General features: G+C 42.0%; 1 protein-coding gene across 2 annotated transcripts; it reads right to left on the minus strand.

Moving 5' to 3' along the window:
• Positions 1-2,207: 2,207 nt before the first annotated feature.
• On the minus strand, positions 2,208-17,042 carry Slamf7 (SLAM family member 7). Of its 2 annotated transcripts, XM_020174326.2 has the most exons (7): positions 16,926-17,042; positions 9,767-10,099; positions 7,698-7,970; positions 7,276-7,395; positions 6,305-6,411; positions 4,805-4,867; positions 2,208-4,048 (listed from the first exon to the last, which is right to left on the minus strand). In XM_020174326.2, exons 1-7 carry the CDS (start codon positions 16,978-16,980, stop codon positions 3,977-3,979), a joined length of 1,023 nt encoding a protein of 340 aa, XP_020029915.1. In that variant the 5' UTR covers positions 16,981-17,042; the 3' UTR covers positions 2,208-3,976. The 2 variants fall into 2 exon arrangements, with proteins under 2 accessions (XP_020029915.1, XP_073903789.1); XM_074047688.1 differs by lacking the exon at positions 7,276-7,395.
• Positions 17,043-17,953: the final 911 nt, after the last annotated feature.

Consider the following 17,953-nt stretch of genomic DNA (forward strand, 5'->3'; position numbering starts at 1 on the left):
GTTAATAATTTGATGTAGTTTCTTCCAATTTTATCCATACATAGGTGTCATGATGCAGCATAATGAACTTTACTTTTTCCACTTGTGATGCCATAACATTTTCTAGCTCTGTAACCTCAGGCTGGCCTGGAACTTGCTATGTAGCCCAGGCTGGACTTGAACTTGTGATCCTCCTGCTTTGGCCTCATGAGTGCTGGGATTACCTATGTGTACCATCATACCTGGTTCATAACTTGTAATTGGTAATGTCTGTGCTCACTTAACCCTCACCTGTAGTCTCACTTGTAGGTAGTTTCTGGAATTTCACATAGCAACGTAATAAATATTTTTTTATGTGAATCTCACAATACCTTAAAAAAAGACAATAAAGGAGACATTATTCAGTGGGGAGCTATGACAATGGGATTTTGAAGTGGGCTAGAAGAAGAGGGCTTGACTCCCTTACAAAGCTTTTTTGATACAAAATCATTCTCAACCCCATTCTTGCCGATAAACCACTGTTCTTTCAACTCTCTGAGTGGAAGCGAATCCCCACTTTCCCCCTTTCTCCTACTCCTTTTTACTGCAAACCAGAAACCTCCCTTTCAAGAGCTGATTCTCTTTTTTTCTTGCTTCTATTTCTTATCCTAAGTTGGCTTTTAACTATGTTTTATGTACTGTCTCCTTCCTTAAGTATCACATACCATGAATCACCTTCTAGACTCCAGGCACTTACAACTGTTTCATATAATCACTGATTACAAGCCTCAGAAGGGTTTATAGATAAGAAAACGGAGGCTTGAAGAACCCAAGTTGTGGAGGAAAGGCTCCCTCCTTCCTTACAGAGGCATGATGAGAATAAAATACCAAGAGCCAGGTGGAATAAGATAAGAGGGGCTCTGCTCAGGAAATGTTCCCATACCGGAAACTCAAACCATGATCCTATGGAAGAAACAACTAATCAATAAGGTCCACAAAAAGGGAGACAGCCAATCAAAGTAGCCTAATCCAAGGTATAAAACCTGCTCTCAACCCTGTCTCCCCATGCTATGCTCTCTTGCCTAGCTGCCCGCCATTTTCTTTCCTTTTAATGGTGTCCTAATAAATCTTTGCTTTTTCCTACTCTCCTATCTCAAAAAATTCTTTTTACCAACCTGCAGTTCCAAATTCCACAGCATAAGTCATTGGCCAGAGTCACTGTGCTAGTCAGGGAATTTGAACCAAGGCTCATTCTCCAAAGCTATGTCTTTTCTTCCACTCTGCACTGAGAAGAGATGAACCCACCTCTCTCAGGTTTTCCCCCTCCTCTGCAGAAGTAGAAGAATGGTGAAGTGGGCACTCTTTTTGTTCTAGCCTTGGTGCCACACTGAAGCCTGAAACTTCAGGCAAGTCTCTTTGCACCTCTTGGTCTCCACTTCAATGTCTGTTATTGGAGGTAAGTACCCCAGATGAACTTGACTCATAGTAACCAGATGAAGACCTATGGAACATATTTACATGAAAGTGACTGGCCCCTAGCAAGGGACTGTGGGGCCAGAAGTGGGGTTCAGTGGGGTGGAGACTTACCTGTTTTGGGAGGTGCAAAATACTGGTAGAATCTGAATGATACATTTTTTTCCAGTAAAGTCAAGCAAACATCTGAGGCCTTGCTCAGAGAGACTGTGAACTCCCTTAAGAAACACTGTAAATCAGTTTGTAGCGTTTTCTTCTTTTGGCAGTTAGTGTTTTGGGGGGTGTTCACAGTCTTGCCTGAAGAGTCATCTGGTTTGGAGACAAAGGGAAGAAAGCAGTGTAGCTCGTAAACAAACATTACATTTTCATAATATTTGAGAATCTGTATTGCTGAATTTTCCATTTTTCTTAGTCTCAAATCAGATGAGGCATGGTTGTTTTAACATCTTGACATTTTGTTCATTAGTTTTGGTTTTAAAAAGTATTGCAGTAAAATATTATTTAACTCAATTGCTGAATCTTTTGGTCCCATCCCTCTGCCCCTTTAAATTTTGTGCTGTGTTGAGCGCCTCACTCACTTCATCCACGCCCTGGGGATGGGCTACAGTGTCACAGGTAAGGTGGCATCAATGTGGGTCACACAAATACTCCATTGATGCTGGACAAAACGTAAAGTCTTGGTGTCCCCCTCTTGCTGCACTGTGACTAGTTCTCCCCCCCAAGTGTTGCTAGGTAACCATTACCTTTGTGGGAATTTGAAAAAAAAAAATCCTTCCTCAATACATGCTGGTTTTATTAAAATAAGGTACTTTATTTTTCCATAAAATTATAGAAATAAATACATTAAAAACATCCTTTATCCATGACTTGGTGAGGACACATCTGCAGAGCTCTGGGCAGAGGCAGGCCCAGTCCTCCTTGGTGGTGGTAATGTAAACATGTATTGGGGGCTGTATTCTGTTTTTAACTCATTTCCTCCCAATCATCTCAAATTAGCTTCAGACTTTCCTCTTGACCTCTGTGCTTTTTTTGGGGAGGAGCAGGGGGTGGGGTGGGACTGAGGTTTGAACTCAAGGCTTCACACTTACAAAGCAGGTGCTCTTCTGCTTGAGTCATGCCTCCAGTCCATTTTGATCTGGTTACTTTGGAGATGGGGTCTTGCAAACTATTTGCCTAGGCTGGTCTTGAACTGTAATCCTCCCGATCTCAGCCTCCCAAATAGCTAGGATTATAGGAGTGAGCTGCTGGTGCCTGGTTGTGCTTTTCTTTTGAAGGTTTATTTTCTCTTACCCTGGCCAGGCTATATTTGAAGACTCCCATTTCCCTACTCCAACCCCAGATATTTTCTCTTTTTACAAATTTAAACACCTATTTTCCCACCTTATTTCATACCCCCAAGCCCTGGGACACCAGTTTCCTTCCCAGCATCTCCATTCAAGATATGTGCCAGGGAACACATTAAATTCACCGCTCCCTTACTCCTCCCCATGTCTCTTTCACATCACTAAAAGAAGATAAGCCTCATGGGGGCAAGGACCATGTTCGTTTTACCTGACAGACTGACTTGGCAGAAGTTCTCAATAAATATTGGTTGAATGAATTAAACAAATAAATGATTCTAAATGTTTGCAAGGAATCAAACCCCCAAGTCCCAACTCCTGACTCCAGGTCTTTCATACTAGATCCAAAATGTGTCTTCAGGTTCTTTCTCCATTGAGATGGGCTCCTGTGTAGGACTTAAGGCCTAGGGTTTCCCCTTGAATCATAGGAGTATAAATGAAGCTGGGGTAAGGAGTGCTTGTCCTTGGCTGTACACACTTCTGAGTCTCCATGGATGGTAGACAGTTGTCTACCTGGATTTTTTGATTTTCTGCCCTTGTATGATTTGATCTTCATGACCTGTATATCCTCACTGGATCCTCTGAGGATCTGCACTTGCTCTTAGCCAAGAGGCCGAGAAGCGATGACCCTCTGTGAATCTGTATCCAGGTCCACTGTAACTCCTTATAAAAGTAGCTTATGAAAGGTCAAGTTCATGAGAGCAGAGACCATGTCTGATCAATCTGTATAAGTTTAGCACAGCGCCAGGAACATAGTTGGTGGGCTATTAATGTACCCATTTTTGTCAGATACACCTGCTTCTTCTGGACATGTCTATCTGCCCTGGCCTGCTTGTCCTCCTGGCAACCAGAATCTTGATATTTTCCCAGTCTCCAAGTGCTGGAACAGGATGGGACTTCAGGCCTTGTCCTGGAATTATCATTAATATGATAGATACCAAAATGAATATGGATATGTATGTTAATAGAGCCACTTCTTAGTCCTTTTCTTTGGAGTAACTGACAAAACTACAGTTCCATTTCCAGGAAGGGAGATTCTGCATTTAAAGAAGAGTTCCCAGCAGTGGGTAGAATTATAAGCTCCCAAATCGAAAGAGCATAAAGGATGGTTTATTCTGGAAGGTAGTCAGTGGTGCTCAGTCTTTCTTGATGCTTCTGGCCAGAGCAGTGAGTTTGGTATAAGACTCGAAGGAGCATGCTGTCATCTAGATAATATTCTCAAAGCTAACTTGCCTGGGCAAGTCTGGCGTCATGGGTAGGGACTGGGGACTCTTCACCTGTAGGCAGACATGGGGAAGCAGAACGTTAGGCAGAGCTCTGGGTCTTCCACAGACGACTCTGCATCCCCGACAGTCTATTTCCAAGGCTACCTAACTCAAACCTCCTCCATGCTTTCTCCCTGTTTAGCCACTCCTAACTTAGAGGGACTATTCTTTAAGTTAAACCCATCTTTATCTTGCTTCATGCTTAAGGACCCGAACTTTTGTTTTCTATCAGCAAGAAAACTGCTTTCAACATTCCTGTCTTTTTGGTTCTGCTTGGGAGAAGAAAGGAAAGGAGACTGGAAAATACCACTGCTTTTTCCAAGCATCAGTTTGACTAGAAGTCGGGTAACATAGCTAGGCCAAAGAAAAGAAGTGGAAGGCTCTCCCTCCTACAGTTTACTGTGGCTTTAGAGCAAGGTGGGGTGTCCACTACCAGTCATCCCTTTTTTCCCAGGCACAGCCTAACCCATAGCCTTTTTCCTCAATCATGACCTCAGTCAAAGGCCTCTGACTTCCTCTATCCTTCCTACCTAGAACCTCTCTCCTACTCTATTTATTCCAGATTATCCCCTTTGGACTCCTAAAACACAGTCTTCTTTTCCCCATATTTTTTGTGTAAACCTAAGCAAAGGGAATGGGGAGTTAGCAGGGATAACTTTTAATGCCAGAGAATATTAAATTTCTGGGCTTCAAGAAATAATAACCTAAACATGAACCAGGAAAAAGGATGAGACAATTAAGATGAAACTTAACTCTAAAGTTTCTTACCATTTTTGGAATCTGTACAATGGAATAAAGTGTATTTGTTTGATCTTCCTCTGTATTACTTTCCTATTAGAAAACAAATAACAAAAAAAAGAAATCGTCACCTATTGTCTGAGACACATAGACAAAACCAGAGACACACTCACAATCCAGGGAGGGGTGAAGATGGAGAGAAGGAAAAGAGGGTTCTAGAACAGGGATGGGTAGTGGAAATGCTCTCATTGGTAACATTTATCATAATAATTATTAATAACTTTTTAAAGGAAGCCATTCCATTATTTTATTCATATTTTTATGATTTATTTTGTTTATTGCATTACTTTTACTCTGTTAAATTTAAATGAATTTCAAAAATATGTTAAGATATGTAAGTCTCATGAGCCAGGAGCCTCCTAAGGTGCTAAAGAATAAACTGAAATAATAGTGCTAATGTTGCAAATACACTTTCCCAACAGTCAAGAGGCGCTTGGAGACACCAGTAAGGATGCCTATTATACCAAAATAAGGCAAAGCAATAACAATAATAATAAATGATCCTTCCCGATTGGACAAAAATATCCTGACTTGGTTAAATTTATTCCTGAACGTCCAGTATAACTCTGCAGCCTTTTGGGAATGTGTCCTGAGCAAGGGAGAAGGGGGGATGGTGAAAAAGTAATAAATTTTGATTGAAACCATTGAAAGGAGCTGTCAGAACACTGATGACTTAGAAGAGGAAACATAGCATTTCCTCTTTGAAGGGGGTGAAGTGCAGCTAAATGTTGTAGGTAAATGTAGGAAGATGCAACCTGATTGCGAGACATCAAAAGGCTGGGGTTTTGAACGTCAAAGTATTTTTATTATTTCATTAAATAGGCCACCATGGCAAAAGTATGTGTGTGTCCCCTACAGAGCTACCTCAGCCTGGGCTGCGACCATTGGTCCTGGGGAGCTTTTGAAAGTTGTCTACTTATTTTATAGCTCCTAGTTGTCTTTTGTCATTTGGGTTTCTTTAAATGTATTCTTATGATTTTCTTTTCAGAATTTTCTTTGAATTAGTTTTGTATTCATTCACTTTAGCCTGTTGAAGTGGAACGTGGGGAAGCCTTGAGTGTGGGTCCACAGCTACCACGGGCCCTCTAATGCTTCTGGCAGCTCTAGAGCAGCCCGTCTTCTGACACCATGACTTGAATGAGCATCATGTCAAAAGCTCATTCGCTCCCCACTGCTTTATGCAAAAGGAATTGGATCTTTTCCGTGGCCACTATAAACTGAGGAAAGGAAGGAGGGAGTGATTCACGTAATGCTTTTGGCAAAAGTGTTACTGGCTGAGTCAGAACCAGGAGCTCCAGAGGCCCCCAACTTCTGAACAGAGTGAATCCAAAAGAAGTGGGGGAGACATAGAGATATTGGGTTTTATGGCCTATGCATCTCTCTTAACCCTCCTTCCCCATTCCCAAACCAAGTAAACAAGGAGAGCCTTGAAGATGTGGGTCATGCCCCAGGAAAGAGAAAAGGACTCACAGTGTGAGGGACTGTGTCATATACTGTGTTCACTTCAGAAGGGAGGCAGTAGTTGGGAATTTCCCGATGGACATCCGTTCCCTTCTTGTCTTCAATGGGCTCTGAAACTAAGTTGAGAGGTAATCAAAACCTGCCTCTCTTACCACTCATCAACTCTACTGACCCATTATCCCACCTGAATGATCCACTTAGGGAGATCAACCACCCCAGCTGGCCTGTAACTAAAGGGTTTGCCAGGATAGGGGATTTTCAATGTTAAAAATAGGAAAATACTAGACAAATTACTTCACTTCACTTCCTGAGCTGTGGGTCAAGGTGGCCAAAGTGGGAAGCAGAGAAGGTCAGAAACACTTTCAGAGTGCTTCCAACAAGGAAGGGAGATCTCAAAGTCTATAGTTCATAGCTGATGGATGCTTAGATTCCCCCCCAACACTGCTCCTGGACAGTATCACTGGGAGTCCTACAAGACAGATCAGCACTGTTTAGGGGCATGGAACCCAGACAGCAGCATGGATAGAGACTGATAATGGCTTCTCCGGGAGGAATGTGTCTAGGTGGAGGTGAGGAGGAAAGAGAGGTCTTGATGTTGTCTAGTGGAGAAGACAGGCTAGATTGGGGGTTCTAGAGATGAGGATAGGAAGAGCTTATTGGAGGGTGTGGGCTAGAGGGTGTCAAGGTTGGAGGCCATTGCTTTCCAGGTAGGATCAGAGTCTGCCGTGTCAAAAGTAGGGCCACAACAATTACTCCCTTTGAGGGAAGAAGAGGGGTGGGCATTGGAGAGGGATCCCGTCCTTAGTAGAAAAGGCAAAGTCTCCAGCTCTCTTTCTACTCCAGAGCTAAGGAGTACAGCTGACCGTGTGCTTCTATATTCTCAGCATCAAGTCTTGCACACAAATCAGTATATACTTGTGGAATAAATTATGAAGAAAATGAATGTATGAGAGTGAGGACAAAAATCGTGTGTGCTCTACCTTTTCCTCTTTCTGTCTGCATAATCAGAAGAATTTTCATCAGTACAATGACACAAAGTGGGATGGGCACCACCAGGAGATACAGGAAGAGCCTGGAGGAGTCTGAATCACCAGCAGCACCTTTAAAAAGAGAATGGGTAGGGGCAGAAGGCTAAAGGCATGGCTCAAGTGGTAGAATGCATGCCTAGCAAGTTTGAGGCTCTGAGTTCAAACCCCAGTAAGAAAGAGAGGGGCAGGGGACAAGGAGGGAAGAAATATCAGCTAGGGAAAATGAATCAACTTAGGGAGCAGTTGCCACTTTCCCCCCAGCCTGGTGACTTCCTCAAGGCCTCCAGTTTTCATATAAGGCCTGCTCCATGGGGATCAGGCGCTGAAGAAGACATGGCTAAGACCAGAGGCTTGTGGAAAAAGGAGGCAGTCACCTTTGCAGAGGCTCCAGGTACGGATGGGTTGTGAGGAACTGCTGCTAATGGGATTCCTGGCCATGCAGATGAAAGTCATGTCTTTTTCCTCCAGTCTCCAGGAGATGGGGAGGATGGGACCATCATGAGAAACATTGGCTGCCTGCCCCAGAGCCTTCCAGCTATAAATCACATCCTCTCCCTCCTGTTCCATGGAGCATGTCAGATTGGTTATGCAAGTACCATTCTTATTGTCCTGCAGACCCATGATGACTTTGGGCTTTGACAAGTGCTCTGTGAACAAAAAAGAACAACCAAGGATGGAAATTATGCCTATAGCTTTCCTTTCTCTAAATTATCCCTGAATACCTTCAACCTGACTCTCTGTGGGGGAGAGAAAGGAGAGGAAGCAGTAATTCTGAGCAGAATTTTTGTTCTTATCTGGAAGAAAGAACTATCTAGGTCTGCTTGCCCACAGCTATATAGCAATAATAAAAATAATAGAAATAGTAATAGAAATAATTGTGCAGTGAGAACTCAGCTGGCATTCACGAGGCATAATGCATGCCAATTGTTGTGCTAAATGCATTTTATTTTTAAATTTTTATTTATTTTTTTAATGTGCTGGGTAGAGTACATTGTGGCATTTACAAAAGTCCTTACTATATACCAAATATATCATACTTGAATTCACCCCCTCCTCCATTCTCCTTCATCCTCCCTGCCCCCTAAGTGCATTTTAGATGTTGGCTAATTTTCTTTTAACTTAGAGGTTTTCTTGAAAAGATTTTCATTGTTACATTGCAGGAGAGAATAGGATAGGTGTAACATGTCTGGTCTCTCTCTCTACCTTGTGCTCACTCCTCTGCTTTCAGATGGTAGGTAATTGGTTTATTGGAGAGATGAGGAGAGTCTGACATCTGTCATCTATCTTTCTCTATGATTTGAGCTATTAAAGATTGCTGTTTAAATTGTGGTTTCCCCTTTTCTTCTCTCCCCTAGCTGGTTTTTCTGCAGCATGTACATCTTTGGTTCCCTTCATCCATGCTTCTATGGAAGACACACCTGGAAAAAGGTGCATGTTCTATCTCCCATAAACACATTTCAAGGCCCATTTCCTAATATTGTATCTTAGTGAATAAGACACTACTTTTCTTGTAGCTGGTTAATAATTGTTTTGGAAGTTCAACTTCCTTGGATGGGCTTCTAGATCTAGACTTGTGATGAAATATTTCTATCTAGTTTTACCAGAAATAAAGCTGACATTCTTTTTTTTTCTTTCTTTGTTTCTTTCTTTCTTTCTTTTTTTTTTTTTGTGGTACTGAGGGTTGAACTTAAAGCCTCACACTTGCTTGGCAGGCCCTCTACCACTTGAGCCATTCTGCCAATCCTTTTTTGTGTTGGTTATTTTCAACATAGGAGCTCTGCAACTATATACCTGAGCTGGCCTCCAAATGTGATCCTCCTGATCTCTGCCTCCCAAGTAGGTAGGATTACAGACATGAGCCACCAGTGCCCAGCTAAGCTGATATTCTTATCTTCTTTTTTGCAGTTGTTTTTGAGACAGGGTCTCACTGTGTTGCCCAGGCTGGCCTCTAACTCTTGGGCCTAAGTGTCCTCCTGCCCACTCTCCTGAGTAGCTGAAACTTCAGGTATAAGTCACTATACCCAGCTTTTATTGTATTTGTTTATTTATTTTTGATTCTTTTGTCTATTTCTCAATTGTTTGGAATCTGTAGGGGAGGGACTGTGATCAATGCTTACACCCAATAATCTTCTGAAAGTAGGTATCACTTTCTTCCCCATGACAGCTATGGAAACTAAGACTGAAAGAAATTAAGTAACTTGGTTAAGGCCATGCACCTAGTAAGAGTCTGTGCGCCTATTTCCATGTTTCTCTTCCACTATGCCACAGAGCCTCTTACAGGATCTCAGCATGAGGAGGGACCTCAGGGGTCGGCTATAGCTACTTCATCCATGCAAGAGTCTCCTCTCCCACATTCCGGACAAGCCTCTGCTTGAACATCTCCTGTTGAGGAGCTCACCACCTTCCCACGGCAGCCATCACCATTTGAATTGGTTCTGCTCACCATAAACATGTAGCTCATACTCCTGGGTGAAGGGAAAAGGAGAGGATGAACTGTATATCTCCACACGGTAGACACCTGAGTCATTCTTCCTCAGTTTGTTGAGTTTCAGGGAGTAGCTTCCATCTGGGAAGAACACCCTATCCTTGTTCCGATTTTGGGCCACTATGACAATGGCTTGTTTTCCTCCCATGGCTGGTTGTATGGTGGCAAGAAAACTTGTGTTGAAGGTCCAGGCAATAATGTCAATCTGCTTTAATGTGACATTCAGAGGGAAGGTCACAGATCCACCAAGGGCACTGGGCAGTTTTTTCAGGGCTCCAGATGCTGCTGATGCTGCAGACACAGAAAATGATCAAATAAATCTGTCCCTGCCCTTACCACCAATTACTCGCCATCCCCTTTGGATGGGGGAGAACCTGAGAAACCCTCTCAGCCTAAGGCAAGCAGCATCTTGTAAACCCTTCAGAATCCCACTCACACTACTGAAATCAGAACCCTCTGCTCACAGTGGGAGATGGCAGGTGATCCCACCACATTCCCAAATACCTCTGACTAAAAAGATCAGGTTCTGAGGTAGACCAGAAAGTCCAGCTCCATCCTTGACCAGGTGTCTGTGAGGGGACAACTGAGAAAATTTTTAAGTTTCTTTTAGGACTGCCAGATTGTTTAGAGAGAGCTTAGTATGAAGCTGATGAAGACCTGCCTGACCTGGGGGCAGTGGTTTGCACTCATGGGTCAGGATAGTGGGAGGAAAGTTATCATGTACCTAATGTTAACAATAGCTTAGGAGTTTAAGGATATTTATCTATCTTATGATAGATTAGAATGGGTTCAAGGTCATCCCCAAATAAGGTTCTTATTCACTTGCATTCTAATATGTTTCAGTGGGAAGGAAAAGGATGAGTGAAGCAAGCCCTGCTATGTGTCCAGGCTAACTTGTGATGTTCATCCCAATCTACTAGGAATTATAGCAGGGTTTTCTTCAACAAGATTTTTTTCTTTCACCCCAGAGAGCACAACTTTCAAGCAATCATCAGTGATAAAAAGTAGTTAAGAATGACAGCTGAAGGGATTTCCAGAAGTGGCCATTTGAGCATTTCCAGTGAGTAGGGATGGGAATGAGTCATCTTCTATTAAAATCTGAGGGGAAAACTCTGGGGATAGCACAGAGCAGTGAGAGACTAGATTTGGACCAACAGCTTAAAACATATAACACAACACTTAAAACACATACTTGAGGTGTGGCTCAAGTGGTAGAGTGCCTGCTTTATAAGCTCAAGGCCCTGAGTTCAAACCCTAGTACAGCTAATATAAATGTATATAAATTTTAAAGCACTTGCTATGATCTTGTTTAACTCTTAAAACCCATAGAAAAATAATTTTTTTATATACCATCTTACAGATCAGGGACCTGAGACACAGTGGGGTTAAGTGACTTACACTACATGGTAAGTGACAAAGCCCACATAGTACCCACAGGGTTGAGACCTTAAAACATATTTTATAGATGGGAGAACTAAATACCAAAATATAATATTTTAAATTAATATTTAATTTAAACTAATAATGGTGTTAATAATTTAATTCAATTTTTATATCTGATTTCCTATAAAAAAAGTTTATGGCTTCTAACTTCATGACAAAACTGAGATTCAAAACTAGAACAGGAACAAGAACAAGACAAAACAAAACAAAAAGCAACTAAGTAACTTATCCAAGGGCATATGGCTAGTAGGTAATAATTTGAAGATTTAATTCAATGTCACGCAGTTCTTGAACTTAGTCTTCTACTATGACTCAATTTGAAGACACAGTGGCATTTGTTCCAGCTCTAGCCCTTTCCCCCACTCTCCTTACCTTACAGGGCTCAGGTGTGGGGATCTAGAGCCCTTGGGTATCATTAAACTCTAATTTCCCTCATGTCCTTTGGCGACCTTTCCTCAAGTATAAACTGTTCTCCCAGTGTCCCAGGGCCAGATAACCTGATGTCACCAAGTGTTGACCCACTCCTTTGATTACAGGTCTGAGGGTCTCTACCATTGTTTTTTGCAAAGCTTAATCTCCAAAAGTTCTGTTTTCTCTTCTTGGATAAATGTATTGTAGCAGCTAATTCCTATTTTCAAACACATCCCCCCTAAAATTTATCAGCCAGTGCATATGTACTTTGGTTTCTTCAAGTCTTATCAAATTATCCAGTTATCTGATTTTCCAAAAAGCTTTTCTCCCTACTTCTATAATATTAAGGTTACTATGGTTTTTAGATTGGCCTCTCTTTGATCATTTCAAAAAGTGCCAAAATAGTTCCTTTTTGTTTTAGGCAAACATTTATTTTGAATTTTTTATCAATTGATGCATTATTTTCTCATTTCAACAGCAGAGATGGAGATGGTAAATGTTTTGAAGTCAAGTAAAACTTGGGTATCGTTTGTCCCTAAGTGGGTACAATTCGAGGACTCAACCAACCTTCCAGCAATTTCAGGTTCACATAAGGTTTTGAGAAGGCCCTTAAGGTATGTTGCAATAACAAAATACTTGAGGTTGGATACTTTATAAAGATGAGGTTTATTTAGCTCACAGTTTTGGAGGCTGAAAGCTCAAGATTGGGTGATATCATCTGTTAGGACTCTGGTGAGGGTACCCTTGGCTGGGTCACAACATGGCAGAAAAATGGAAAGGACATCAACCCTGTACAGAAGAAGCCAAACACAGGATGGCCTTGCTTTATAACAACTTGCTCTTGAAAGAGCTAACTCACTCCAAGACAGCAGCAGTAACTGCTTCTGAGGGTGGTGTCCTCATGACCTAACACCTTCCACTAGATCTCACCTCACAAATGTTCCACCACCTCTACACTAAGCTTCTAGCAGGCAAACTGTTGGGGTAAAACCCACATCAAAACAACAGCATGGTGTGAAACAGTGAAACTGTAAGAATATGGCTTTAGTGTGTAGCATGAGTGCATTTAAACCATGAGCAATTATACTTTTAACTCTTTCACATACATGGCTCTAGGTTTTCAGGGTAAATGCCATGAGATGTGAATTGTGTGGGAGTTTAAGAAATGTCCCCAAATTCATTGCTCCTTGTTAGAATGAAATTGAAGGATAATATGGGGCAAATTGCCAACATGAGCCAGAAGGAGTATATTGTTCTCAGTGTGTCTTTCAAGATGGAAAGAGGAGGAATGAAAGAAAGTAGCTCCCTGCCATTTCCTAACTATGGATTCAGAGAATAAGGGCAGGGTTCATGTGTCCTAACTACGAACAGTTGACAGAGAAAAAGGATCCAGAAACAAGAGGCTTTTGTTTTTAGCTGTCCAAGGTTGAATTGAAACTTCTCTTTTTGTGCAGGTTTTGCCACTTGCAATGTGTGACTCTGTAGAGTTTTACCACACCTAAGCAGGTTGAATTTGTCACATTTGGTCATTTTTCCCTTTAACATAAATGCCACATTTATGCCAGGCATTGTTTAGGTGCCAAAGATATAATTGGGGAGCAAGATAACTTGATTCTTGCACTCATGGAGTTGGGAGACAGTCATTGCATAAGTAACTATATGTGTTACAAAAAGGTAAATAACAGGTGCTGTGGGGACACAAAATGGGATCAGAAGAGTCTAGAGAATGAAAGGCTACCAACACCTGCCTGAAGGCCCAGGAGGACTGAGCCTCAGGGGACTCATCTACCTTCCTCAACTTCCTACTTTTCACCTAAGTCAGAGCAGTAATGTTGTAACTTGCCTTCTCTGCATCCATTTCACCCCTTTTTCATTTCATAGTAGCCAAATGGTTTGGGTAAGACTCCTGGCACCCCTCCATAGTCACAACTCCAGCCACAAATGCTTGACAGTACTCTGTAAACAAGTTTAGTACCCAGTATCTTTCTTGATCCTCAGAACAGCCCCATGAAGTAGAGGTTTAGTTCTCCTTCTGAGATGAAAAGACTGGAGTTGAGTGACTTTCCCAAGGCCACAAAGAGGTGGCAGAGAGCAAAGGTTGTAGCTCAGTAGTAGAGCATGTGCCTGTCATGCATGAGACCCTGGGTTTGATTCTGAGCACTTCATAGGGGGAAAAATGGCAGAAGTGGGATAGATAGTTTCTCCATTTCCAAAACTTGTGTTCACCAACTTACACTTTGAATTTCAGTTTTCTGAATTCTCATAGGGCAAAGGCAATACCTTTCATATGGCAGGAATTTGAAGAGGTTGAAGTGTGAACATGAATCTGAAAGCATTTTGAGAAGTACGAGTAGCTTGCAGCATGGTGGGAGGCTGGAGACAAGGGCTGGGAGGCTATTTTAACACGTTAGTGTTAGGGGGGCTTCCCATTTTTCAGTCTCACTTCTGCAAAGTTGGCTAAAAGTGAGAAAAAAACTTCCCAAAACATCTTTGGATGGGTTCTGAGCAAATTGAATCAAGGTTAGGACAGCAGTGAACATTCCCTAGCCAACTTTCCTCTGGAGGTGGAGTTGAGGCACGAGACCCTTTGCCTTCTGCCCTGGCTAAGACTCAGATGTTTTTGGCAAGAGGGATGTACTCTGTAACAGGATGAGACAACAGCTCCTCCCTCTTGTCATCTCTTGGTTGCCCTTCCTTACTCTGATCTCCAAAGGCTAAAGAGTTGAGTGGAGGGAAGAAACCAAATTATAAGGAAAATACATCATCAGAACCAAAGGACCGGAGGGAGACTTCAGGGGAGGGGAGTGAAAAGCCCTCCTTTCCAGCCCTGTCCCCAGGAAACCAAGCTGTTGATGCCTAGTGTGAGAATTCCATGAAGGCCTAGCCTGGTGTGGCTTCTTCCTCATAGAAACCAAGAGCTGGGAGGCATTTTAGGACTACTTGGTCCAATTGCTTCTTGCAGATGAGGAGGCTTGTGTTCAGAGGGTAAGGGCGATGTGTCCCAAGTCAGTGGAAGGCCAGGAACCAAGGCTCTTAAGACACAATTTCCCAAGCTGTGTCTGCTGTCACCCTTGGAGTCTCAGTGCCTCTGTATTTCTGGGGAGCTTAGGGGGAAGTTAAGGGGTGGGGTGTGGAACAAAGAGGGAGAGGCTGTGGAACTGTCCCATTATCAGAGAGGCTTAAACTCTGTAAGTAGAGTCATTTGTGTGTTTGTTTCTGTGTAAGGTTTTGTTTTATAAGATGAAACCACTGCTTTAAAAACAAAGCAAAATCATTTGGAACCTACTGTCCTTAAGTAAACTCCCTTGGAAAGAGCATTATGTATCAATGCCATGTGAGACACACAGAGCAGTTCACCACACACCTTTCCCTACAGTCCACCCCACCCTGCCCCATTCACATTCAAGCTCCTTACCACTCTTCTGTCTCTTACTCACCTCCCCCTCCCCTTATCCTTGTTTCTTCTTCTTTTTGTAACACTCCCTAATGCCCCCTTACTCATTTTTCTGTTTTCCTTTTAGTAACTGTCTCCTCAAAACTACTTTATCACAAAAGATGAGAGGTATTCCTTTGTCCCTCTGAGCTTGGACAGAGTGATTCCCTGTTGGTACAGCCACATCCCCAAAAGAGTGCTACCTGTTCTTCTCGAGCCTTTCTAGTCCCTTCGTTGGGCTTGTGTACCTAGCTCTTACTGTCAGCTCAAATACACATTTACTGAGCATCTATCTGGTGTCAAGTACAGCGTTAGGCAGTTTGGTGTGATGAAAAGAGCAGTAGCTTTAGAAACTCAATCTCTCCTTTATTTCTTAATAGCTGTGTGATCTTGCCCATGAAACTTGGCCTCTCCTAGTCAAAATGTCCTTTCTACAAAACAGGTATAACAATACCTGTCTTATAGATTTCAGAGGAGATTGTATGAAAAACACCTTGGATGTAGTGGGTGCTTAAATGGTGATCATTATTGTAATTATTTTGCATTTGGTATCTCATTTAAAACACCACAATAATTCTCCAAGTTAGATTTCATTATCTGTTATGCATTTGAGAAGAATAAGGCTCAGAGGATGAGTTATCTTTCCCCAGTAATACAGCTACTAAGTCAAACCCAGGATGCCCTTGTCCAGGGTCAGTGCTCTTTCTGCTGCTCTGCCCACTGAAGGTTCTAGGATAATCTCTGACTCTTTTCAGCCATGGAAGTTATACCACAAGACTGCCCACAGCCAGTACAGAGGAGGGACCCTGTGGCAGATGTTGACACTTAAACTCCATTACACACAGTTCAAGTGAGCACCTAGCAATTTTTAAAGCCCTGACAAGCCCTCTTCCACCTCATCCCACCTCACCCCACCTCACCCACCTCACCTTCAAGTTCCACTTCTAATCACCATTTCCGTTCAGGGAGTGATTTTTAAAGGTAAGCCTATTTTAGGTCTCCAGGTGCTTCCTAACAATGTAAAACTTTGATGAATGCAAGGAGGGTGGCAGCTGACAGATGTGAGCATGCAGTGAGGCTATGGGGAGGAAAGGATTGGGAGTGCTGGCTTCTTGTGTGGTTTGGGACAAGGCACTTTAGGTAGACTTGCAGTATATATACTAAATAGCTTTGTCAGGTTCTCAGAGGAAGACCTTGTGGTGATATCCTATGAGTTTGATGACAGGAGAGAAATTTCTCACCTAAGGGCCCCTGATTCTTTCTGAGAATACTGAAGATAATAAAATCTTCAAAGACTACTATACCTGTGACAGGAGCATAAAAGCCCTCAGCTCTTCTTGTGATTAAACATAGACTCTTTACTGGGCTTTTCAAGTAGAGACTGATTGGACTGCTTGGGTTAAGAAGGAAAATTCAAGTAATTCCTTCCATTGATATCATTTGTATGCTTAATCATTAAAATGTACTTAGAAATATATTTAACAGAAACATATTTATACATATAAAATACACACCTGTATACTTTTACTTTTAAAGTTGCTCAGAAAGGAAGGGAAGGCTAGAGGATAAAGATTCTGAGGTCCAAGGGAACTTTGACATTCCTTACCTAATTCATGGCAGAATGTAGATTAGAAGAACACAGGCCTTCTGAAGCCCACCACCACGCTTTTAACCATTCCTTCCCTGAGACAGTCAGGAAAAATAAGCACTACTACCGGAGGAGGTGTTATCTCCTGAGTTGAATCACAGGTACAGAGTGGACCAGGAGCCTGGAGCTGCATCTCAGAATGGGGAAGACAGGAGGATGGAAGAGGATGTGGCTGAACTTACCTGTGAGATGGGAGAGGAGAGAGACAAGGATGAGGCATGCTGCGAAATGAGCCATGTCGTTTTCTTGATGTCAGTCACTGAAATGAAACAACTTCCTTCACATCTCACATCAGATCCTCAGCTGGGGATTTAAATAAGTAGGAGGAGTCATGGGTTATGAGGGTTATGATACTACATTGAGAATGTGTCGTCGTGTGTGTAACTCAAGTCTGGGCCTGGCAAATGCTAGGCAAGTGCTACCACTGAGCTACATACCAACCCATCTAATTTTTTTACATGCCCATCCCAATGATAATAAGGTACAAAATAAAGGAGGGATAAACTAAACCCAAAAGGTGGGTGGTAGAGCTCTTATTTTCTATTACAGATAATTCTAGGCAGATAGTGGCAGAATCAAGTTGAATTATATCTAGAACATCTGGTTGGTGTCCACAGAGAACAGGAGAATTGTTTTATATGGGGAAGACAGAGCTACTATAGAGCTACTACATTCTGGTGACAGAGTGAAGAGTGTGGTAGTAAAGGGAAAAAAAATTGGATTTTGTTGTTTTCCTTTTACACTAATAACAGATCTTCAAAATAAAAGAAGCAGAAATTTCTGTAGGGTAAATGCCTAGGAGTCTGTTTGCTGGGTGATATGGTAAATTAACACTTAGTTTTTATAGAAACACCCTTTTCTAGAGTGCCTGTAGCATTTTATTTTCCTGTCAGTATTTATGAGAGATTTAATTTCTCCATATCCTTGTCAGCAGTTGGTATTGTCACTGTTTTTTATTTTAGGCATTTTAAAAGGTGTATTGTGATCTCTTTTTGTGGTTTTAATTAATATTTCTCTAAAAGCTAATGACACAGAACTTTTTTCATGTGTCATTTGCCATCCATATGTCCTTTTCATCAAAGTATTCTTATCTTTTGCCCATTTTATAATCAGAGTCTTTGTTTTTTTTTATTTTTACTGTTGAGTTTTGAGAGGTCTTTATATGTTCTAGACACAAGCCCTTTGTCAGATATATATTTTACCAGTACCT

Source organism: Castor canadensis, chromosome 11 (assembly GCF_047511655.1).
Source record: "Castor canadensis chromosome 11, mCasCan1.hap1v2, whole genome shotgun sequence".
Classification (NCBI taxonomy): domain Eukaryota; kingdom Metazoa; phylum Chordata; class Mammalia; order Rodentia; family Castoridae; genus Castor; species Castor canadensis.